Here is a 25,000-nt window from a genome sequence, read left to right as displayed (position 1 = left end):
ACTGAATTTAAGACTTAATTGACTTATTTTAAGTCAATTCTTCCTGAAAACAAGCAAAATGATCTGTCCATGCAGTAAGTAAATTTGTCGTAAAACAGGCAAAATTATCTGTCCATTCAGTAAGTGAATTTATCTTGATAATACTCCCTAAATTAAGTCAAAGTCTTCTTAAATTAAGTGAAATTATCTTTGAGAGAGCGCTAGGTAAGTATTTTCATACTTAAAACAATACCAAATAGATTTTTGACCTTAATAAAGATAATAACACTTGGTTAGATTTCATTTTTTTGCAGTGTGGCCACTGTGGCCCATTAGTCTGGTGGCGGTTGACCTGTCTGACCCCTGCCTGCTCAGGTTCACGCTGGCCTGAGCGGGGTGAGGTTTAGCCCTCGGCGGGATGGGCCTTAGGAATGGCCTTAGCCATATGCCATGGGTCCTGCTGGGAGATTAGCGCCAGGACAGTCTGGGGTTCGCACACACACACACACACACACACACACACACACACACACACACACAGACATGCACACCCACACACACACATAGAAAGACTCGCACATACACGCACGCATACACATACTGTACATGCACACACATACATACATTCATACAGACATTCACACACACACACACACGCATGCATGCATGCACACACACGCATGCATACATGCATACACACACATACACACACACACACACACACACACACACACACACACACACACACACACACACACACACACACACACACACACACACATACTGTGCAGACATGGAGTCATTATCTCCCTTACTTTAAGGGGGTACTAATACCTCAGTGACAGCCTGTTGACTAGTATTTAAGTGAATAAGGATGTGTGTATTTTATGCTCACTTTTCATTAGGCTAAAGTTGAGACTTGTTTTTATGACAGCTTTCAGTGTGTGCGTGTGTGTGTGCGTGTGTGAGGGCATCAGCTAAAGGGTGTGTGTGCGTATCAAGAGATCTTTAGGTGTTAGTTTTGGTGTGTGTGAGTTAAGGTGTGTGTGTGTGTGTGTGTGTGTGTGTGTGTGTGTGTGTGTGTGTGTGTGTGTGTGTGTGTGTGTGTGTGTGTGTGTGTGTGTGTGTGTGTGTGTGTGTGTGTGTGTGTGTGTGTGTGTGTGTGTGTGTGTGTGTGTGTGTGTGTGTGTGTGTGTGTGTGTGTGTGTGTGTGTGTGTGTGTGTGTGTGTGTGTGTGTCATCTCATCTGTTTTTCATCAGCTGTGCTTCAGGCGTGGTGACCTCTTTTATTACATTACCTACTCACCGATTCCCATAGCCCCCCCACGTCTTTCCTGACCACACCAATAATAAACTGGCGCGTTTGTGAGACAGAGAGAGAGGAAGAAAGACTGATAGAGATCACAAGTGTTAACAGGGTTTGTATTGATCGTGAAGAGCACCCATTTGTTTAGTGAAGCTTGTGTGTGAGGCTGTGTGTTGAGTATGTGTCGGTAGAGCCCATACTATGTGTGCGTGTGCGTGTGCGTGTGCGTGTGCGTGTGTGTGTGTGTGTGTGTGTGTGTGCTTGTGTGTCTGTGTGTGTTAACTTGTTTCTCTCCCCTCCATCTGAAGAATCCGTGGCAGGGAGCGTGTTGGCTCTCGCGAGCCGCACACACACACCTCACCTGGCCCCGCGACCACCTCCGCACCCGCGCACCGGGCCGCCTTGCCCTCGGACTCCTACCTGTCCATGACCCGCGGAGCGCGGGACCAGGAAGACGGCGGCGGCGGCGGTGGCGGTGGCGGTGAGCCGATGACCGGTCAGACGGCAGCGGACGGAGCCCCGACAGAGGTCCAGACGCAGGGCCTGCTGCGCAGCCGCAAGGCCGTCCTCCCCTCGGAGGTGCGTCGGCGCGAGCGAAGCGTGGACGAACCCCGGCGTCGCCCCTCGTCCCCGACCGGCCAACATCACCACCACCACCACCAACAACAACAACAACACCATCGCGTCGCCGCGGGAACCGAATCCGAGACGACCGCCGGCGGTCCGCAGTCGTCGACGTCCGCCAGAGAGGCCAGGGGCAGAGCAGACGCCCAGGGATACCCGCCGCATGGCCACACACACACACACTCCCACGCCCCCGCGTTCACACACACCGTGCCTCACGTCCCAGGACACACGTGGCAGCCGCAGCAGCAGCAGCAGCCGCCCAGAGCCCTGGAGGAGAGCGCTCCCCCTGGGTACACACACCACCACCACCACCAACACACACACCCTCCCACACACACCTGGCAGCCTCAGCAGTCCAGAGGCTCGGAGGATGGCGCTCACCGCGCGCACACACACTCTCAGCAGCACGCGGACACACACCGCGCGCGGTCGCACTCCCCCACGGAGGGTCTGGAGGACCCGGAGACTCGTCTGTCCGTGGCCCAGCTACGCAGCTCCTTCCTGCAGGGAAACAGTGCCCCCTACCAGCGCAAGGAGGAACTGTAGGTGCCACATCCAGCTCTGTGTTTGTCTGGGGGCAACAAGACTAACGACTGGGGGGGGGATCTGTCTGCTTGGGAACTAATGGGCACACGTACACACACACACACACACACACACACTTGAAGTGCTCCACTCCTGCAGTGACTAACCAGTAACCACCGCAGTTAACTTTTGACGTCCCTCTTTAAGATTCTTCAGGCACAGAATCTTCTAACTGCTATGTGCAACGTTAAGTGTGTGTGTGTGTGTGTGTCTGTACCATGGCTATGACTGTGTGTTGGCTTGGGGTAAGGCTTGGGTCTGGTGTGGGGTCGGCATGCTTGTATGGGGTTTTCGGACACACGTCTCTTGGCCTACATCCTCTCCTTAATCACAGAACCTGATCCCCCCCCCGTCCTCTTTTCTCGTTCTCCTGTTCTGTTACTCCTTCCCTCTCTCACCCACTCACTCTCATCTAAAGGTGACGATAACACAGGGCAGCTTTTTCAGCAGTTTTGTCATGTTGTTGGGTCACATTGGCCACGTTTACATGGACAGTTTTTTTTTGTCATTCCGATTCCGATTTTCGAAAATGTCTGTTTACATGGGCCACTTTCTATTCCAATCAGGTGCTTGTAAGCGCTTTAGAATCTTTGATCTGAATAGCTGTTGTTTGCTACTTTTCATTGGGAAGATATACAGACAGTAGTCGTCAATCCGAATGATCGTATACTGTACATGGGTGTTCATTCGGAATAGGAACGGACTACACCACCTCTTCCATTCCGATCGGATCAGGAATTTTCATCCGATTGAGGTGTTTATGTGATGATTTACATTCAGATTGAGCTATTTTTCCGTTTCTAATCGGAATAGAAGTGTCCATGTAAATGTAGCTATTGATATTGGTCAACACATTTTTATCTTGTGGCCAACATGTTGCGCTCATCCAATCAGAATGCATGGAACTGGTCATGTGATGACCAAACAACTTAGCTCAAGATGTTGCCCCTCGTATCATTACCTTTACTCTGTCTTTCGTTCTTCTCCTCCCTCCCTCTCTCTCTCTTTCTCTCTCTCCCTCTCCCTCCCTCCCCCTCTCCCACTCTCTCTATCTCTCCTCTCTCTCTGTCTTTTGCTCTCTCCCTCCCTCTCTCCCACTCTATCTCTTTCTCTCTCTCTCTCTCTCTCCCTCTCCCTCCCTCCCCCTCTCTCACTCTCTCTATCTCTCCTCTCTCTCTTTCTTTCTTTTGCTCTCTCCCTCCCTCTCTCCCACTCTATCTCTTTCTCTCTCTCTCTCCCTCTCTCTCTCTCTTCCTTTTCTCTGTGTTCTGTCGTTCCTGTTATCCTGTGTTTCCCTCATGCTTCTCTCCCTGCCCTTCTCTCTGCCCCGTGCTTTTGGCTGTTGGCCTGACGCGCCCGTAGCGACGACGACCAAACGGAGGCGTCGCCTGCCGCTCTGGCCCCGGCTGCGGCGCCGTGGAGATCAGACAGGGCGGGGCGTCGCCCCCGGCGATACATCTCGCCCACCGAGTCTAGAAAGAGCTCGGAGAGGTTTAGGACCCAGCCGATCACTTCTTCTGAACGGCAGGATTCCGATAGGTACGCTGTGTGTGCACATTGACCCAGTCACCTTGGAGATGCCACCAGCAGTGTGTGTGTGTGTGTGTGGCACTGTTAACATGGAGATGGTTTTGTGTGAACGTCTGTGTGTGTGCGTATGTGGTAACCAGCATCAGTACCAGAAAGATGGCAGAGATGTTCTGTGTGTGTTTGTTTGAATGCAAAATCGTATTATTAGTCACCATGTCATCATGAAGTTGTTCTTGTATATCGGCACTCATACACTCTCAGTATTTATAATCTAGTGTGTGTGTGTGTTCAGAGGTTTATTATGCCTTGTCTCATACAAGGGGTATTATACTCCAAAGGTTTGTTCTGTGGTGAAATTCTCACTTCCACATTTTCTGTGCGTGTATGTGTGTGTGTGTGTGTGTGGTCCCTTCTTGTGAAAGACTCTTTGTTGCGCTCTTGGGAGCTGATTAACTTCGTCTGATTCTGCTGAGACTCCCCCCCGCTTTGCTACATGCTAACCGTCGAGCCCCTCCGCTGCTCTCTTGGGTCTGTGCTCTGACCGCCGCCATCCTGCTAGCTGTTCGATCCCCCTATCGCCTCCGATCGCCTCGTTTGATCAGCATGTTCTGACCTCCTGTTCGCTTTCCCTACAGGTCTGCTGTGAGCCCGGAACCTTCCACTGGTGAAGGTAAGCTTTCCATACTCTGCATACTGGTTTGTGTGTGTGTGTGTTTGTGTTTGTGTGTGTGTGTTCTTCAATGCTGTGGTCGGTTGTTTCTCTCCCATGTAATTCTACAAAGAATGTGGGGTTTTTTCGTGTGCGAGGCTTTGCCTTGTTCTTGTTTCGAGCTTTATAGAGCCAGGCAGCTTTAAACATCAGCTGACTGCCAGGGAAACGTTGGAGATGTTTGAGTTGGAACATGGTTTAAACCCATGCATTGTTTTAGGAGAGGTTTATGTAGCGGTTTAGGAGTGGGGTGAGAGGTTTGAGAGGGAGTTTGAGCGGGGAGCGCCAGTGGTGGTTTGGAGACAGGAGGAGGCGCAGGAGCAGGAGGTGGAACTTCACCAGATGTCATGAAAGACTGAGTGGCTCCTGAGGCCCATCATTTGATCTCTCTCTCTCTTTCTTTCTATCTCCCGTTCTCTTTCTCTTTCTTTCTCTCACCCTCCCTCTCTCTCTCTATCCCCCTTTCTCTCTCACCTTCTCCCCCTTTCTCTCTCTCTCAATCTCTCTCTCTTTCTCTCTATCTCTCTATCCCCTTTCTCTCTCTCAATCTCTCTTTCTCTCTCTCTCACCCTCCCTCCTTCTCTCCCTCTCTCTCTTTCCCCCATTCTCTCTCTTTCTCAGTGGATGATGAGAAGGTGGACGAGAGGGCTAAGATGAGCGTGGCCGCCAAACGATCTCTATTCCGGGTACAAACGCATTCAAAAACCCCCGTACAAACACACAAAACCCACTCACACCGCATGGCACACAAACACACTGTAGAAAGTAAAGATACGTTTTCAGTTGTGGCACACTCCTTAATTGTATTGATGCATTTTAATTATGACCTATTTCTTACGCCTTTGGGAGTAACTGATTAAAGAGAGTGTGTGTGTGTGTGTGTGTGTGTGTGTGTGTGTGTGTGTGTGTGTGTGTGTGTGTGTGTGTGTGTGTGTGTGTGTGTGTGTGTGTGTGTGTGTGCGCGTGTGCGCAGGAGCTGGAGCGTAGCGTGGAAGGCGGTGCTCCAAAGCCGTGGCCAAGTCGTAACGCAGCCGTGGAGCGCAGGCTGAGAAGAGGGCAGGACCGATCACGCACCCAGCCAATCACCACCGAGGAGGTGGTCATCGCTGCCACGTGAGTGTGCACACACACACACACACAGACACACACATGCACGCATATACACCAGGGTTCTCTCTCCCTCATCAATCCACAGATGAACAGTTCCTTTTCTCCCCATTCCTCTGGTGCTGTGTGGTACCCCTGAACTTTGACCTTTGACCTCATTTGACCTTATTTGACCTCATTTCCCCATTTGACCCTAATCTCTTCTCATCTCTTCTCTTTCTGTGTTCTGTGTCATGTTTGTCCTGTTGTTCGGACTCCTCTCTCTTTCTTTATGTTTTTCTCTCTCTCATGTGCACACTGCCATTCTCTCTACCCCTTTCTCTCTTTCTATCCTCTCTTTCTCTCTCTCTCTCTCTGTCATGTTCTCTCCATCTTCTCTCTCCTTCCTCTGTGAAGTGACCCTGGTTCTGCTCCTCACTCTGTTATGCGAATCGCTAGTTCCACAGCTGTCCACAGCTCAGGGACCCAGCACAGGTATACAAACACACACACACACATACACACACACACTTTAATTCACTCACTGATGTCTGCATGTGTGTGTGTGGGAAAGCGAAAAGTCATGTTCTCAGAGCTGATCCATTTTGTTCAAATGTCACCAGAAGCTTTTTCTGCGTGCCGTGCTTCAGAGTTGCTGACTCGGCCCTCTGCGCTAACATCATTAGCATGTGTGTTCCCACGCCAGCTAGCCGCCGCTGTTGCTGCAGCAGCAGTGGAGAGAGACCGCATGTTTGACCACGCTGTGGCCTCCTGAGCAATGGTGCTCTCTGCAGGCCAGTGGGAGCATTGCACTGGTCATGCAGAACTGAACTGAACTGCATAGTCATTGTTCACATTAGACATTGTTCACAAATATAAATGAAAAGACAGGCAGGCACGTGTGTGTGTGTGTGTGTGTGAATTTATGTTTGTTTGTGTGTGTGTTTGTGTCCGTGGCTCTTCAGCTTTCAGCTCACAGTTTCATGACATGCATGCATGGTCACCAGCAAAATATCATGCCCACTGTGTTGAACAAGCATAATTATGTGTGTGTGTGTGTGTGTGTGTGTGTGTGTGTGTGTGTGTGTGTGTGTGCTTCCACTTGCATGGATTTGTCAGTACTGCATGTTCACTGCTCTGTGTTAATAGACTCTGGCTGTTACCCCCCCCCCCCATCTGTCTCTTTTATTTCTTTACCCTTTCTGTCCTGCTCTATTTCTTTCTCTCCATACCTCTCTCTATCGCTCTCTCTCTCTCTCTCTCTCTCTCTCTTTCCATCTCTTTTTTCTTTTCTCCTCTCTCTCTCTCTCTCTCTCTCTTTCTCTTTCTCGCTCTCTGTGGGCGTGTAATTCCTCCCCCCAGCCTGCAGGCGTCAGCGCAGCACAGCCGAGAGGCGCGCCAGGCCCGTGAGCAGCAGGAGCAGCGTGAGGCCCAGGCTCAGGTCCAGTCCCAGGTCCCACCCCAGGTCCCACCCCAGGTCCAGTCCCAGGCCGTCTCTCCGGACTTGGTCAGCGACGAGCCAGACCTGTCCACGCTCAGCCTGGCGGAGAAGATGGCGCTGTTCAACCGGCTGGCACAGCCCGCATCTGGCGTGCCCCGCGGCCGTGGAGACACTCGGGCACGCCGCAGCAACGCCCGCTACCAGACCCAGCCCATCACCCTGGGGGAGGTGGAGCAGGTGAGACGGCCCGCACAGGACTTAACACAACTGACCACTCCGTTAACACAACTGACCACACTCTTCCAGGTCATATTAACACAGTCTGTAGACAGTGTCAGACATCACCTCTGTCTTGGACTGGTGAACAGAGAAGTGACAAAAAGTATGTCAGTCAAAGTCAAAGTCAAGTTTATTTCTATAGCACGAGTGCTTCACAATAAAGTGCAAAAATGCAGAAAGTAAGTAAAAAAGAAACACACATTTAGTTAAAAATAAAACAAATAAAACAAAAGGAGAGATATTAAAAGGTAACCATGGGACACTGCAAACAGGTGCTTAAAAGAAGGGGAACCCTTCTGGCGTTACTAACCTTTTATTGCTTCAGAAAAGAGTTTTTAGAGCGGTAGACATATTGAAAATAGTCCTCCTGTTATGAACACTAATCTCATTAGTTATGTAGTCAGGACTTTTGCTCAGATGGAGAATAGTGGCGGTTGTGAAGAGGATTCAGTGCAAGGAGCACATTTTGGTGCTGTCTGTGTCTTTAAGACACAATGTACCCGTCTCCTTCTTTGTATACTGCCACATCTCCTGTAAAGTCTCATTCACACACATTGGGACTTGGTTGTTTCATATTCTTTGACATACACACAGACACACACTACACATACACACAGACATAGACAGAGACACACCGGTATTGACTAATTGTGTCTGGTACAGGACAGTTTCTCTGATTCTGATCTGAGTGACTTGGTGGTTGAGGTGTCAGACGACGAACTTGAACACGTAAGGCCAGATGGACTGCACAGGCGTGTGTGTGCATGTGTGTATGTGTGCATGTGTGCAAAAACGGAGTGAGAGAGTGAGAGAGTGAGAGAGTGAAAGAGTGAAAGAGTGAAAGAGTGAAAGAGTGAAAGAGTGAAAGAGTGAAAGAGTGAGAGACTGAGAGACTGAGAGACTGAGAGACTGAGAGACTGAGAGACTGAGAGACTGAGAGACTGAGAGACTGAGAGAGTGAGAGAGTGAGAAAGAGTGAAAGAGTGAAAGAGTGTGTATGTTTGAATGAGAAATACAGAGTGTGTGTGCGCGTGAGTGTATCAGCGAGCACATCTGGTTGAGAACTGCTTTGGCAACCTGCATCCTGCCTACGGCACTCTGTGAACGTTGTGCCACTGCCGTGCAAACTTTGAGCCAATGGGCATGCGCCACGTCACTTCCTCTCTGCACCGGTATGTGTGAGGGATTAAGCCTAGAGCTGGACTAAACCACATCAGGCCAGACTAAACCGCATCAGACCCGTCTAGACCCTACCAGACTGGGCTTAATCAGTCAGATTGTTTTTCCTGTTTACTGTAATGCCTGTTTTATTCAGATGATGTTTATTGTTGTGATGACTTGTGATGCTCACACAAATATGCTGTATTCTTTTACACACTTTGACTGAAGTGTGTTATCACATGTGTGTGATTGTGTGGCCACATGTCTGCACACACACTGTGTTGACCTGCCTGTTGTCGTTGTTGTTGTTGTTGTTGTTGTTGTTGTTGTTGTTGTTGTTGTTGTTGTTAGGTTAAGAGGGCATATCTTTCAATATTAAGGACATTGTATAAGCAGTGTAAATGCCGTCAGTATCTTCGTGAAAATATAGCATTGAATGTACTCTATGCACCAGAAATGTTGTGTTTAAGGTTAAGGGTATCCTGTTTCAGTCTGACCTTGGCAGCTAAGTGACTTGGAAGTTAGTGGCCTTGTCTCTGTGAAGAGTTTAGAGTTGCATGTGTGTGTGTGCTGGCCTCTCAATTCTCAGGAAAGCTCAGGAAGTAGAATTAGTCATTATAGGCATTATATGAGTATGTGTGATTATGCTGCATGTTTATAAGTGTGTGTGTGTGTGTGTGTGTGTGTTTCAAGGCAGAGCCCTTGAGGTACAGTATGACGTTGTATCTAAATAGAAGGAAGGAACTCACAGGGGTAGTATCTTACAACAGCTGGTGCCATACTATTACTATAGCTAAACTATAACTTACATCCTCTCTCTCTCTCTCTCTCTTTCTCTCTCTCTTCCTCTCTCTCCCTTCCTCCTTCTTTCCTGTGATTATTTTCCTGTTTCTGCCTCTTCCTCTTCCCCTCTATCTCTTCTTCTCTTCTCCCCCCATCTTGACCTTTTTCATTGCTTCTGGTCTACCTCTCCTTGTTTTCTCGTATTCTTTCGTTTCCACCCCTCCATCTTTAGCTGCAGAGCGGTTCTAACGCAGGTTCCAAGTTCTCCTCGGCACTCCAGCACACCACCGTCTCCACGGCGCACGCCGGCGACCTCCAGCTGGCCTCTGCTGCCCCCAATGGTAGCGGTGGGTACTACGAGCGCACCGCCCCAGCCCACGGACCTCCAGCCCCACAAGGGCCTCTGGACCGGACCCCAGCCCAGGCGGAGCAGCCGTCCCTGGGCGGCAGCAGCAAGCGGACGCTCCCCTCTCCGGAGACCAGCGTCAGACAGCCTGCTCTCCCCCAGCCCACGTATACACACGTGCAGCCTGCGGCTTACACACAGGCACCCGCTCACAGCCGTGCCACAGAGCACCTGACAAGGGCAAAGGCTAAAGGGTCAGGTAAGGGACAGAGATGTGTGTGTGTGTGTGTGTGTGCGCGCGTGTATCTGTGGTTCTCATGCTCTCGCTTTTTCTTTCTTTCTCTTTCTCTCTCTTTCTTTCTTTCTTTATCTTCTCTCTCTTTCTTTCTCTCGCTCTCTCTCTCTCTATTCTGTATGTGTTTATGCATGTATGTATATGTGTGTGTGTGTGTGTGTGTGTGTGTGTGTGTGCGCGCGTGTATCTGTGGTTCTCATGCTCTCGCTTTTTCTTTCTTTCTCTTTCTCTCTCTTTCTTTATTTTCTCTCTCTTTCTTTCTCTCGCTCTCTCTCTCTCTATTCTGTATGTGTTTATGCATGTATGTATATATGTGTGTGTGTGTGTGTGTGTGTGTGTGTGTGTGTGTGTGTGTGCGCGTGCATCTGTGGTTCTCATGCTCTCGCTTTTTCTTTCTTTCTCTTTCTCTCTCTTTCTTTCTTTCTTTCTTTATTTTCTCTCTCTTTCTTTCTCTCTCTCTCTATTCTGTATGTGTTTATGCATGTATGTATGTATGTGTGTGTCTGACTGACTGAGAGACTGTGTGAACGTTATTTTATTTATATACATCAGTCCCAATATGCATATCCAAACAATTGATCAAATCTTCTTCAAAAGTGACTGTGTGGACTTTAGTTTGTCTTATCTGCTTTTCTTGCACTGACAAACATAAACGACATCAGAGGTTTCCACAGATGTGATAAAGGATGCATGATTGAAGCGTGTGAGAAATAGAGAGGAGAAAGAGTGATGAGATTAGACATCACCAGGTGTGATAAGGATAAGGATGCATGATTGAAGTGTGTGAGAAATAGAGAGGGGAAAGAGAGCTGAGATGATACAGTTAGCGTCCATTAGTATTTTCACATTTAAAGGGCTGCATGAGGAAGCTTTTCATGATGTGGCTCACTAGCGTGAGAAAGCGTGTATGTGATAATGACGTGTGTGTGTGTGTGTATGTGTGTGAGAGAGAGAGAGCGAGAGTGTACGACATCCTGTTATGTCTGAGGACAGTTTTCAAATTCAGCTCAGTGGTGAGAATTGTGTGTGTGTGTGTGTGTGTGTGTGTGTGTGTGTGTCTGTCTCTGTGTCTGCGTCTGTGTCTATGTGAGGAGTATGGTTATGAATGCCTCTTTGTGAGACAGTGATAGTGAGAGAGAGCCCATTGTTACTAAGTTCAAAAGTTGTCTATCTGTTCCAGGTAGCCTTGTCTTAAATCAATGTTTGGCTTTCTGAGCTCTGCTGAGTAGGTGCAGTCAAGCTTGCAGCTCCTCCAAGTGATGAGCTAGCTAAACCACAACCCTCTGACAATTTTCCACTATCAGCAACACATGCAAGCTGTTAGAGGGTGTGTGTGCGAGTGTGAATGTGTGTGAAAGAGAGAGAGAGAGAGAGAGAGAGAGAGAGAGAGAAAGAAGCTGTGGCTGTGTGTCTACTCTGCCTTCAACTTGATCGTGCTCACACCTTCCTGTGTGTGTGTGTGTGTGTGTGTGTGTGTACGTGTGTACGTGTTGACTTTTAAACAGACCTTCCGGAGCTCACAGCGTCAGTGCGTTCGGTGGAGGCCCCATCGCAGCAGCAGCAGCAGCAGCAGCAGCAGCCTCCCAGCAGCAGGCACGCACACACACACACACACCCTGCTCACACACACATACAGCCCGCAGCACAGCAGCTGCAGCAACATCAGGAGCCCGCGTGGCACACAGACGGAGGGAGAGACAGAGAGAGAGACAGAGAGAGGGAGCGAGAGAGGGAGCGAGAGAGGGAGCGAGAGAGGGAGCGAGAGAGGGAGCGAGAGAGGAGAGAGGAGGAGGACGACGAGGACGAGAGAGACACAGACGTCCAGACGGCAGATGAGCTCGAAGACGTCATGTCTGCCAGACAGATGTCCATCAAAGAGAGGTAAGACTCTACAGATGTGTGAGAGAGTGAGAGAGTGAGAGTGTGAGAGTGAGAGAGTGAGAGAGTGAGAGAGTGAGAGAGTGAGAGAGTGAGAGAGAGAATGTGTGTGAATGTGAGAGAGAAGGAAAGGTAATGGAGAGTTTTACTGTATTTTTAGACAAGAATGTTTCTGTTTTATTCGATGCAGTTGTGGCATAGTGTCCTCTACTATAACAGTTGGATAGTATGTGTGTGTGTGTGTGTGTGTGCATGTGTGTGTCTGTGTGTCTGTGTGTGTGTGTGTGTGTGTGTGTGTGCACTTTCCTAGTACAGCCCAGAGTTGGCATCGGTGTGTGTGTGTGTGTTTGTAGATCAGATCAGTAGAACTGTTGGCTGATGTAAGTATTGATCTGTGATCATATTGCCAGTGCCTCCGAGCAAGTTTGATCTGTTGCTTTGACTGCCAGACTCAGATTTCTGTACAACCAGTAACTGTATATCCGCCATGCACACACCTGCACATACTGTAGAGTTTCTATATGGTTATGGTTATGGTTATGGTATTTAGCAGACACTTTTGTCCAAAGTGGACATAAATACAAATAACAACAATAGAATAGTTTGTCTTAACAGTGAACAATTCAAAAGTTGGTAATATTACATTAAGGAGAAAAGCAACGATAAACAACAATGTCAATTCAATCAATGGCCTGATAACTATGATACAATACAAACCATTGCACATACTGTACAGAACGCTCAATATAAACTAAGTGCGTGTTGAACAGATATGCCTTTACACCTCTCTTGAAAGACCCAGAACGGCGCCGGGCAACTCTTTTGACCTATAGGGTTAATGGCTGGTCGACACAACAAACAGACATCAGAAAACAGCAGTGGGCGGTCGAGGGATATACGTACTGTACATCTTGATCATTGAGTTAAGATACTGTAGCAGGGAGCAGATCCAGTCAGTGTCTTATAGGCTAAAGTAAGAGATTTAAATGTAATGCTGACCACTATCGGGAGTCAGTGGAGAGCAACTAGGAGAGGAGTTACATGTGTCCTCTTTGACTGAATGAAGACCGGGTGTGCTGCAGCATTCTGAATCAGTTTGAATGATCTTACTACAGAAGCAGGTAGGCCAGCTAACAGAGAATTGCAATAATCCAGCTTGAAGATAGCCATGCCTGTACAAGAAGTTGTGTGGAATCTTGTGTCAGATGATGTCTGATCTTCCTAATGTTGTAAAGGATAAACCGACATGGACATGATTTTGCAATTGAGACTACGTGCTCAGAGAAGTCGGGCATCAATTACGATGCCTAAGTTACGTGCCAATCTACAGTAGTTGGGGGCTCAGTGAAGAGGAGTCAAGCTTGATGTTAATCTGTTGGGGAAGAGCTGTTTTGGCTGGAAGCACCAAAAGCTCAGTTAAAAAGAAAATACATAATATATAAGAGTAATATCATATATAAAAGTATATTATATATATATGAGCTATATAAGATTAAGAGTAATATCATATATAAGAGTATATTATATATGAGCTATATAACATAGTAGATAAGGGTGGCACATGGCGTGGTGTGAATCGCCTTTATTCAAGACTTTGACCTTGACTCTGGAGAGGAATTTAGGTTGCTGCCAGAGTGAGTGTGAGAAAGTGGGAGGGAGTGATATATATGATTAAAGGGGGTTATTTTTGGATGGTCCATTTGAAGTGCCTTTAGAGTGTGCAGAGAAGCGTAGATACTGTACTGTAGATGGCAAGAGTTGGAAAGAGAGCTGAGAGCTGTTTAACTAGTAGCCTAAGCAACGTGGGATTCGGTCATTCAGAGAGGGACTGACAGAGAGACTGGAATAACTAAACGAGTGAATAGTAACCAGTAACTGGTGTGTGTGTGTGTGTGTGTGTGTGTGTGTGTGTGTGTGTGTGTGTGTGTGTGTGTGTGTGTGTGTGTGTGTGTGTGTGTGTGTGTGTGTGTGTGTGTGTGTGTGTGTGTGTGTGTGTGTGTGTGTGTGTGTGTGTGTGTGTGTGTGCTTGCATAACACTTGTTAGTTCAGAGGCTCGTGTGTTGCTGTGGGTTACATGGAATAAGCTGTCCATTGATTGATGACATAATGAATCGCAGACATGTTCTAGGGCGGTCGCTGTGTGTGTGTGTGTGTGTGTGTGTGTGTGTGTGTGTGTGTGTGTGTGTGTGTGTGTGTGTGTGTGTGTGTGTGTGTGTGTGTGTGTGTTGGGGGGCGTGTAGTTTGGAAAATACAGATTGGAATAGAGTATTGTGGATGAAGTGTGTTTATAGTCATATAGCCCACTATTGTGTACACTGGTCAACATCAGAACTCTTTCTCAAAGAGGTAGAGAAAGTGTGGTTTTATGTGTGTGCCTATGTACCATCAAGTTAAATGAACCTGGCATCTGGTTTGTGTGTGTGAGTGTGTGTGTTCATACTGTGTGTATAATGCATGTACATTGAGTTAGTTGAGTTAGTGTGTTTCACTCTCCCTCTCACCCGCTCTCTCTCTCTCTTACTCTCTCTCTCTCCTGCTCTCTCCTGCTCTCTCCCACTCTCCTCTCTCTCTCCTGCTCTCTCTCTCTCTCTCTCTCTCTCTCACTCTCTCTCTCTCCTGCTCTCTCTCTCTCTCTCCTGCTCTCTCCCTCTCTCTCTCTCTCCTGCTCTCTCTCTCTCCCACTCTCTCTCTCGCTCTCTCTCTCTCTCTCTCTCTCTCCGGCAGGCTGGCCCTCCTGATGAAGAATGGCGAGGATGACTGGAGGAACCGCATCAACAAGAAACAGGATGTGGTGCGGGTGGCCATCTCCGAGCGCCACGCCCAGCTCTGGGAGGTGGAGCAGAGCTTCAAGAAGAAGGTAACGCCTCCCAGCAGCCCGTCCGACCTTTCACCCCTCACCTGAAGGGTCGCGACCTCTTTCATCCCTCACCTGAAGGGTTCACAGGCTCATGGACTGACTGAGTACCAAATTATCAGACCGTGCTGATGGGATGGGATGGGATGGGATGATTGGAGTTTGATGTACAGTATAAGCGGGAGTGAAATCTAGAAACAAACACACACACACACAGAGACACAGATACACACACACACACACACACACACACACACAGGTACACCTGTACATGTATGCAGATTTGCAAAAAAAGAAACATTCAGCATCAGCTTTCCTTCATATTTGTTTGGGGTAGAAAAGGCCTCCAAAATGCGTCCGTGGATAAGCAGGCTCTTGTTAGGGCATCATGGGAGCATAGCATATGCTGTAGGTATTGCATGTTAGACAGTGACTCATAAAATTACAGTAAACTGTATTCAAACACTAGCTTTGCAAACACTGTGTGTGCGTCTACACAATGCACTATGTGTACACACACACACACACATGTATGCATATCTTGGTGGATAGCTGTTAGCAGCCCTAGCCTACCTGCTGCAGTCATGATTAACCCCAAGCAGAGAGGTTGTGTCCCTTGTCTCTGTGATCTGTGTGTGTGTGTGTGTGTGTGTTTGTGTTTGTCCGTCTTTCTCCTTTCCCCTCTTCCTGTCAGACCAGGAAATGTAGTTGATACTAACACGAAGGCCAATGTTATGAAGTGGCAAAGTGTGCCATGTAAAACTACAACAGATAGAGCAGTGAGTGTCATTGTATGAACTCACTTGAAAAGGAATTCTGATATACTTGCACCTGTCTTTTTTGTAATTTTCACACCTTAATGTCTATCTAAAACAAACTTGAAGGATTTTTTCTGGAAACGCATGCGGAACATATATTCCGGGAATTAAATCCGTAAATTAATCGTTTTTTTTCTCTGGAATTCAGTAGCTGATTTGCACGTGTATTTATATTTTCTTTCTGTGAGATATGTGATGTGTCAAGTAGCCAGACATTGTTTTGGTAGATAATAGTCCTGGCTTCTACTAATAGATAATTCATACATAAGGTGACTGGATCACTTCTTTGTGTCATTATAGTTTAAAGTAATCAACCAGTAAGCAATGACCTTCAGGTGACTTTTAGCTGAGGTTGACCTCTGTAATGTCTGTCTGTTTTAGAGTAGGAGAGATTCTGTAAGAGCATTGTGGTTCTTCAGTTTGCTGGACCTTGTATGTGTGTGTACCGTTTGGTCCGTTTCATGTCTGTGTTCTACCACTTAACCACTCATTCCATGTCTCAATATCTCTGTCTCATTTACTCACTCAATCACTCACGTTTTCTGTTCACCTTCATACTTCTCAGTAACAATAATAAACCTCTTCTAAACCCATGCATGCTCTGTGATTTTCTTCGTTGTGTCTTTTTCTCATGTTCGTGTGTGTGTGTGTGAGAGAGAGAGAGTGTGTGTGTGTTTGTCTTTGGGGTGGGGGTGGACATGGACCTCTCTGTTTGATGTTACACTCAGCTGTAGTCAGTATTTTTATCTCTTTAAATTTGGCTCTGCTCGCTGGGGGGCAGGGGGTGGGGGGTAGATCTGCATCTACACTTACAGTCATGTGAATACCCTGACCTGCTCATTTGTAAACACATCATAAACACACAGATACTCTTACAAAACCAAAGGTGGATAACTTATTCATACACACCCCCCTACACACAGACTTACTGTAATACTAATACACACACACACACACACACTTTAATACTATATATATATCTACACACACATACACACACACACACACACACACACACACACAAACACACAAACAGAATACTCATATACACACTCACACACACACACACACACACACACGTACACACACATACACTCATACAGACAGGCACAACACACACACATACTCACCAACACACACATACATACCATTCCATTTCCGTTTGCGCTCTTTCCATTTCTCCATTTCTCCATTAAAGGCATAGCTATCACGTAAACCCAGGTTGCAGTCATGCACACATATACACACATATACATAAGTGTCACAGTGATGATCACACATGTGAAAAGGTGATTGTGTTGCAGCCCATTGTTCTGTATGACATCATGTTCATGAAATTATGTTCACACCTAAACACGACTCGGTGTTGACAATGGAGGCAAGAGAGAGAGAGAGAGAGAGAGAGAGAGAGAGAGAGAGAGAGAGTAAGAGAGAGTGTGTGAGAGAGAGAGAACTCCTTTCTTTCCCTCGTTTATTTCTGCCATGTCTCCAGGATGGAGGGATGATGATAGATGACTTTGCAGTGTCTGACCAGCTCTGGGTAAGCAGCAGCAGCAGCAGCACAGAGAGCTGGATGTGTGTGTGTGTACCGTATCTGTGCCATTGTGGTGACGGTGTTATGGTCCACTCACTGGCATGGTGTGTGCCCTGTTGTCATGGTGATAATAATACACAATCGTTTGGTGGTTTGGGTGTTCTTCACAAACAGAGTGAGCTGTGATTGGACAAGGGCTTAAAAGTTCAAAAGGTCAAATTAGATGTTCAATTTGTCAAAAATGTGGTGATTTTGTACAGTTATTTGTTGTTGTTATTCTCAGTGTGAGCTTTCGTCCAATCACACACACTAAAGTGTAGAGTTGCACAGTCTGTAAACACACACCTTAATGCCCTGCTAACAGAGTTAATGTCATTAATACTGTAAGTAATTCCCCTGGCTTATTGTGTTAGTGTGTGTGTGTGGATGTGTGTGGTGTTAATGTTGGCTGTATTTGTGTTTGTATTATGGGGTTAGTGTTGGATGTATGTGTGTGTGTGTAGTGTTGTCGGGTTTTATGCTCCGCTTTGTGGGAAGCTGGTTGGTGGATAGTGTTTGTCTGCTTGAGTGGGCTTATCCACCTTGATAATATCTCCTTGAGATAAATCTGTGTGTGTGTGTGTGTGTGTGTGTGTGTGTGTGTGTGTGTGTGTGTGTGTGTGTGTGTGTGTGTGTGTGTGTGTGTGTGTGTGTGTGGGTGTGTGGGTGTGTGGGTGGGTGGGTGGGTGGGTGCGTGGGTGGGTGCGTTCGTGCACACTTGTTTGTGTGTGTTCAGGTGTGAGCTCAACCCCCCTGTGTGACCAGTCGCTGCTGCCCTTTCCTTTGCATATCCTGTTTGTGTCATTGTCCATCCTGTTGTCCCATTTTGTCATTCTGTGTTTTGCTCCCCTTCTGTGTGACTTCTTCATTTTCCCCTTTCTCTATCTATCTATCTATCTATCTATCTATCTATCCATCTATCTATCTATCTGTATCTATTTGTCCATCTATCTGTCTTATCTGTATCTCTCTCTCTCTCTCTCTCTCTCTCTCTCTCTCTCTCTGTCTATCCATCTATCCATGTCCTGTGTTTCATTCTCTCCCCCCTCTCTGTGTGTCCCTTTCTCTTCCTCTCTGTTCTTGGTCTCTGTAGGATCCTGTCTTCTCCTCTGCCCTCTCCCTCACTGACGATAGCCAGGTGGGCTTTGCTCCTCCGGGCCAGGTGAGGGCGCTGTGCTGTGCACACGCTTGCAAACACACAATGTTGCATGCAACACAGCAGCGCTCACACTTCTGTCATGTAACATTTCAGACACACACACACACACACACACACACACACACACACACACAGAACCACAAGTGAATGCTCAAACACAATGCTGCATGCAGAGAAATGGTCAAGCCCGATTCATGTGTAGACCTTTCAAATAAGCACTTGCACACAAACCTCTTGACTAGGTAAGGCCTGTTATGTGTGTGTGTTTTGTAACTGTAAGCACTGTCTTGGGAGAGACACATGCTTCTCACCCACAATGCTTGTGTCTCCAACACAAACACAGCTGATTGTTTATTGGTTATTATCACATTTTATGGTTGTTTATGGTTATTGTTATTCTGCTAAATTCTATTGAGGCTATTAAGACTAGTCTGAATATTTTCTGGCTAGTTAAAGTGTTTGTTGATGTCGTTGCGAGTGACTTCAGACAGAAGGGTATGCTAAATACCATAACCATAAACATTAACAGAACTTCACACGCAACAGCACACGCAACAACATCACTGGCTCACAGCATATGGGTCATTCCACGCCAAATCAACCAGAGCCCACGCACTTGCGTCTCAAAAAAATCTGAAAAAAATACCATGTGTGCCTATGTTACCCAGGAGACACTCTGTAAAATGTTTTTGTGCTAAGATCAATACTTTTCAAGTAACAGCCAGTTTTACAGGGGGAGGGGGGTGTCAAATTTGTTCTACCTCTTTTTTTTGTCAAAGTTCACAAGCTCATTGCTCAAGAACTAGAATCTGTAGGAGGCTCAAATTTTGCAGGCTGGTGCATAAATAGGAATAGTATGCAGTACAATCACCACGAGTAGTCTGGATGATCCTGCATGGTCATAGCAGTCCCTCAAAGTTGATCAAAATTTTATTGGAGTTCTTGGCTGGGCTCTGTTTAGGCTTACAGAAGACATATTTTTACTCAACATAGGCTCTTGATTTTTTTTCTCTTATTGAGATCAGTAGAAACACTCTCCGAAAAAGCAATGAAGAGAAAAGAAAATCCATCAGGGACCGAACAGCAGACCTCACAAGTTTGAAAAATAATTTTGGATCTCATATTCAGAGCACCCTAACACCTTGTGGGAATATACAAAGATTTTTTTTATATTTTTTTCTATAAACTGCATTACCTCTTCTTTTTAAAAACACCAATTTGACTTGTCTTATGCTAATCTTTCTTTTTCATTTTCCACCCTAAACATGGACAAAATGCACCATTGAGATCAATATGTTTTGTCCCCACCCGGCAATTTCAGTGATTCAGTGATTTTAGTGGCACCTAGTGGTTACTCTATACAAAACAAATCTCTCAATAGATCTCTATGGTGCATTTTGCCCTTGTTCAGGGTGGGAAATGAAAAAGAAAGATTTGCATAAGACAAGTCAAATTGGTGTTTTTAAAAAGAAGAGGTAATGCAGATTATAGAAAAAAATATAAAAAAAATCTTTGTATATTCCCACAAGGTGTTAGGGTGCTCTGAATATGAGATCCAAAATTATTTTTCAAACTTGTGAGGTCTGCTGTTCAGTCCCTGATGGATTTTCCTTTCTCTTCATTGCTTTTTCGGAGAGTGTTTCTACTTATCTCAATAAGAAAAACCCCCCAAGAGTCTATGTTGAGTAAAAATGTGTCTTCCGAAGGCCTAAACAGAACCCAGCCAAAAACTCCAATAAAATTTTGATCAACTTTGAGGGACTGCTATGACCATGCAGGATCATCCAGACTACTCGTGGTGATTTTACTGCATACTATTCCTATTTATGCACCAGCCTGCAAAATTTGAGCCTCCTACAGATTCTAGTTCTTGAGCAATGAGCTTGTGAACTTTGACAAAAAAATAGGCAGAACAAATTTGACACCCCCCTCCCCCTGTAAAACTGGCTGTTACTTGAAAAGTATTGATCTTAGCACAAAAACATTTTACAGAGTGTCTCCTGGGTAACATAGGCACACATGGTATTTTTTTCAGATTTTTTTGAGACGCAAGTGCGTGGCCTCTGGTTGATTTGGCGTGGAATGACCCATATGCCACAGCAGCTACATGTCTGACACAGATAAGCCCCAGAAAGCCTCTACTCTTCCTACACTTTTTTCCTCATCCCCCCATCCCTCTCTCTCTCTCCACCACACCCTCACTCATCCCCCTTTCAGTCAGTCTGCTACTCTTCATTAATACAATCAAATATAATCTATCTCTTAATACACCTCCTCTCCACTCGCATACCACTTAGATTGTCTCCCAGTAACTCCTCAGCATGCGTTTAAAGTGGGATGTGAATGTCTATGGAAGTATATGTGTGTTTAACATAGTAGGGAGAGGGTGTGTGTGTGTGTGTGTGTGTGTGTGTGTGTGTGTGTGTGTGTGTGTGTGTGTGTGTGTGTGTGTGTGTGTGTGTGTGTGTGTGTGTGTGTGTGTGTGTGTGTGTGTGTGTGTGTGTGTGTGTGTGTGTGTGTGTGTGTGTGTGTGTGTGTGTGTGTGTGTGTGTGTGTGTGTGTGTGTGTCTAAGGCAGCAGGGAGAGAATGAGATTGAGAATGAGAATGAGAGGGTGCATATGTGAGTGTGTAAGTGAGAAACCAATGACTTACACTAAAAACATGGACAGTGTAACCCTATGCCAAGAGTGAAGCCGCCAGAAGGAACTAAAAAATGGCTCACATGTAACCAAATATGGTCATTTCTGCACGTCCCTGGGCAGTTATCCATTGTCTATGCATTTAAGGGCTCTGGAAAGGGTTAGTTTTCATTTCTAGAATGACCCAGAATAATTGCATGGCGTGACACTGTCCATGTGTCTGCAATCATCTGGACAAAACTGATAAGGACCACATTTCTATCTACTTATCCACATCTTTTTTTCTGTGCATGAAAATCCTCTTGGGTGCATCGTCATTTCTCTCTTCTTCCTCTGCCTCTTCATCCCTCTCCCCTCTTCCTCCTCTCTGTGAAGGCGAGCCCCCCCTACTCTCCCCTCATGGATGAACGTCACCCCTGGAGACGGAAGGTGCCTCCCACCTCCTTATCCATTAAACACACACATAAACACACCTACACACACACACACACACACAGGTACACAGGTACACAGGTAGAGTGCACAAGTGCTCACAAACAGACCATGACGAAGACTATGCCTTACCAACATTTACAACAAACATAAGAATAAGCCTTTGTTTAATCTAATGATTTGAATTTGACAGACAGACAAACTACACATTTCTTCTGTCAAAAATCATCTGAGGATTGTTGAATATAAATCTGTTTTCCCAAAAACACAGTCAAAGTAAATAGTGCAAACTTCCCATTGCTACTATGCAGTGTGTTTCTGTGTGTTAACGCAGTCCTTGTGTGAGTGTGCTGGTGCGGGTGCGTGTGTGCGTGCGTGCGTGTGTACGTGTGTGTGTGTTCAATGTATGCTTGATGTGGAAGAAGATATGCTGTACTTGTTTTCTGAATGATCTGTGTGTGTGTGTGTGTGTGTGTGTGCAGAGGATTGGGGAAGAGGTGGATCGGGTTGAGATGAGCATTCAGGAGCGCAAACGGCTCATCTGTGAACAACAGGAGGCATCCAGGGTCAAAGGTCACGGAGTTGCCAACGACTCCACGCAGTTCACTGTGGCCGCACGCATGGTCAAGAAAGGTACACACGCTTATACACACACACACACACACACACACGTGCATACATACACACTACACTACACTAGCATTGACATTACCTGCACATTGCATGCAAATACACAATACACCTGATCAAGAATGGTACAGAGTACAGACACACACACCCTTATACACATACATACACACACACACACACACACACTGTGTGTGTGAGGGATGCTAACATGTGTGAGTGTGTGTTTCAGGTTTGGCAGACCCTACCGCACTGAGTTCCCCTGCACCTGCTGTCCTGACCTCAAAGAACAAGAACCACACACATCCTATCAAGCCACAAGAGGGTAAGACACAAACACACACACACACACACACACACACAGATACTCAAACATGTAAAACGGAGAAGTAATTCCTCATTATGTGTTGTGTGCTTATCTATGATGCAGAGATTGAGGTCAGGGGGAATGTGACTGTGGAATCAGACAAGAAATTGGACAAGCTGGAGTCTTTCCTTGACAGGCTCAACAACAAAGGTAAACTGTGTGTGTGTGTGTGTGTGTGTGTGTGTGTGTGTGTGTGTGTGTGTTACATGAATGTGCATGTTTATGATATTTGTCCAAAGCAGATTATTGTGTGAGTCCTTTAATCTCTGTGATTTCACCAATACTTGATCAGCTGTGTGTACCATCACTTTTGCATGTTTTGATAACTTGTGTGTGTGTGTGTGTGGGTGTGTGTGTTTGCGTAGTGGGTGGTCTGCCAGAGTCCATGCTCACCGTGACTCCGAAGGGTGTGAAGGAGGTGATGCAGCTGGACGACGAGGTCTTCTCCAAGTTCTACACACACACGCAGCAGATCAGCGCACACTCCGCCGCCGTGGAGTTCAGCGGCGACTTCGACGCCATCTTCGATCCACACACTCCCAAGTAAGTAGCACACACTCACGATGCACACACACACAAGTAAGCAACTCACAGCCACGATCCACACACAAGCACACACATACACACGCACACGCACACACACAAGTAAATAACACACAGCCATGATCCACACAAACACACACACACACACACACACACACACAGACACCAAGTCTTCGTATAAACACCAACATGACCCCTGAGCAAATGAAGGGACTTCACTAAATCAATAATAATATTTATTAAATATATAAGCACTCCCCACTTCTTTTGGAGCTTCAGTTTTTTTTCCAAATCTTGTCTTTTTTTCAATAGATTTTTCTCAGTATGTGTCAGTGATCCTCTGTAACAGTGACCTTTGACCCCCCCCCCCCCCCCTGCCCCCCCTTGTCAGGTTGACGTCCGAGATGGTGCAGCACAAGCGGGCGGTGCGGCCGCTGAAGAAGGTGCAGTCGTCACGGAACCCGCTCAAGATGCTGGCCGCCAGGGACGACATCCGGCACGAGTACACCGAGCACCGGCTCAACATCGGCCTGCTGGAGAGCAAGAGGATGAAGCAGGACAAGAGTGAGTGGAGATAGGGGTGTGTGTGTGTGTGTGTGTGTGTGTGTGTGTGTGTGTGTATGTATGTGTGTGTGTGCACGTCAAGTGTGCAAGCACAAGCGCAAATGCAAGCGTGAGTGCCAGCGTCATATGGTATACAAGAAGAGTGCATAAATATGGTCATGTCAGGGGTGTGTGTGTGTATGTCAAGTGTACAAGTGTGAGTGCAAGTGTTTGTGTGTGTGTGTGTGTGTATGCAAGGCTGAACAAGCAAGCAGCATCATATGGTATACACAAGGACAAAGGAGAAGAGTGCATAAATAAGGTCATGTCAGGTGTGTGTGTGTGTGTGTGTGTGTGTGATAGACAAACAGGAGTTAGAGAAGAATGTTTGTGTAAGCGTGGCTCTTTAAAAACCCAGCTGCCTTCTCCGATGTTTCTTTTCCTCACATTTGTATGCTCATCTGAGTCTGTATGTGGTTGTGTGTGCGTATGTGTTTGTGTGACCTACATTGATATGTGTGTCAGTTTCCTGGCTTTGTGGGATGCTCACACACACTCTTTATATGTTTCCCCTTATGACTTCCTGGCTCACTGTTTGCAGATGTGTGTGTTTGCTGCATGTATCTGATCGTCACAAACAAAGCAATACGGCTCCTGTCTAGACTTGAGTTGTAGCCACGACTGACATCATCCTCTAAATATATTTTTCTTTAGCTACAAGTATTATGCCGTTAGACCACAACCAAGGGGTGACATGATGTGTTGAAGGCAGTGAGGCTTTTCGAAACGAGGCAGTTTTGAGGACTCTTCCTGATTGAAACATTAACCCACTTCCGCTGTCTGTCTTTCAATCTCTCTCTCTCTCTCTCTTTCTCTCTGTCTCACTCTCTCTCTCTCTTTCTTTCTTTTCAATTCATTTCAAGTGAGCTTTATTAGCATGACCAATATTGCATTGTCAAAGCAGAACATTTAAACATACTGTAAGGTTCATAGAGAATGCTTGGAGTACAGTATATGGCAAACAGATATAGAAACCAAGAATAACTCTCTTTTTTCCCCATCTCTCTCCCTCCATCTGTCTTTCCATCCATCTCTCTCTCTCTCCCCCTTTCTCTCCCTCCGTCTGTCCACCAGTGAATAAAGGCTCTGGTTTCTCGGACGTGGCGCTGGCCGGCCTGGCCAGCAAGGAGAACTTCAGCAACGTGAACCTGCGCAGCGTCAACGCGTCCGAGCAGACCAACAACAGCGCCCTGCCCTACAAGAAGACCATGCTGGTGCAGGTCAAAGGTCAGTGACTCGGGGGAGAGCCATGGCACAAGCAGCAGCAGCAGCAGCAGCAGCGTCCCCATAGAAATAGGTCCAGTCATAGATATAGGGCTCGGGATCATGACGTGAAAACTTTGCGGGCTCTCTGGAGCCTTTTTTATATGGCCTGTCCT

The 25,000-nt window shown here is 46.6% G+C and overlaps 1 protein-coding gene across 1 annotated transcript in view; it reads left to right on the top strand.

Moving 5' to 3' along the window:
• svila (supervillin a) overlaps positions 1 to 25,000 on the top strand; it is a 43,000-nt gene that overhangs the window by 3,361 nt on the left and 14,639 nt on the right. Inside the window, exons 3-21 of the mRNA XM_062521678.1 lie at positions 1,594 to 2,454; positions 3,860 to 4,036; positions 4,663 to 4,697; positions 5,358 to 5,422; positions 5,710 to 5,849; positions 7,185 to 7,500; positions 8,206 to 8,271; positions 9,719 to 10,091; positions 11,633 to 12,008; positions 14,730 to 14,862; positions 17,170 to 17,217; positions 18,344 to 18,412; positions 21,425 to 21,478; positions 21,964 to 22,114; positions 22,341 to 22,433; positions 22,539 to 22,625; positions 22,841 to 23,018; positions 23,410 to 23,582; positions 24,696 to 24,848. Of these exons, the coding sequence (XP_062377662.1) occupies positions 1,594 to 2,454; positions 3,860 to 4,036; positions 4,663 to 4,697; positions 5,358 to 5,422; positions 5,710 to 5,849; positions 7,185 to 7,500; positions 8,206 to 8,271; positions 9,719 to 10,091; positions 11,633 to 12,008; positions 14,730 to 14,862; positions 17,170 to 17,217; positions 18,344 to 18,412; positions 21,425 to 21,478; positions 21,964 to 22,114; positions 22,341 to 22,433; positions 22,539 to 22,625; positions 22,841 to 23,018; positions 23,410 to 23,582; positions 24,696 to 24,848 (3,548 nt within the window). The remainder of the gene's footprint in view (positions 1 to 1,593; positions 2,455 to 3,859; positions 4,037 to 4,662; positions 4,698 to 5,357; positions 5,423 to 5,709; positions 5,850 to 7,184; positions 7,501 to 8,205; positions 8,272 to 9,718; positions 10,092 to 11,632; positions 12,009 to 14,729; positions 14,863 to 17,169; positions 17,218 to 18,343; positions 18,413 to 21,424; positions 21,479 to 21,963; positions 22,115 to 22,340; positions 22,434 to 22,538; positions 22,626 to 22,840; positions 23,019 to 23,409; positions 23,583 to 24,695; positions 24,849 to 25,000) is intronic.

The sequence above is a fragment of the Sardina pilchardus genome, chromosome 19 (assembly GCF_963854185.1).
Source record: "Sardina pilchardus chromosome 19, fSarPil1.1, whole genome shotgun sequence".
Lineage (NCBI taxonomy): Eukaryota > Metazoa > Chordata > Actinopteri > Clupeiformes > Clupeidae > Sardina > Sardina pilchardus.
The sequence above is the reverse complement of the archived record's forward strand: the minus strand, read 5'-3'. Positions and strand labels throughout refer to the sequence as shown.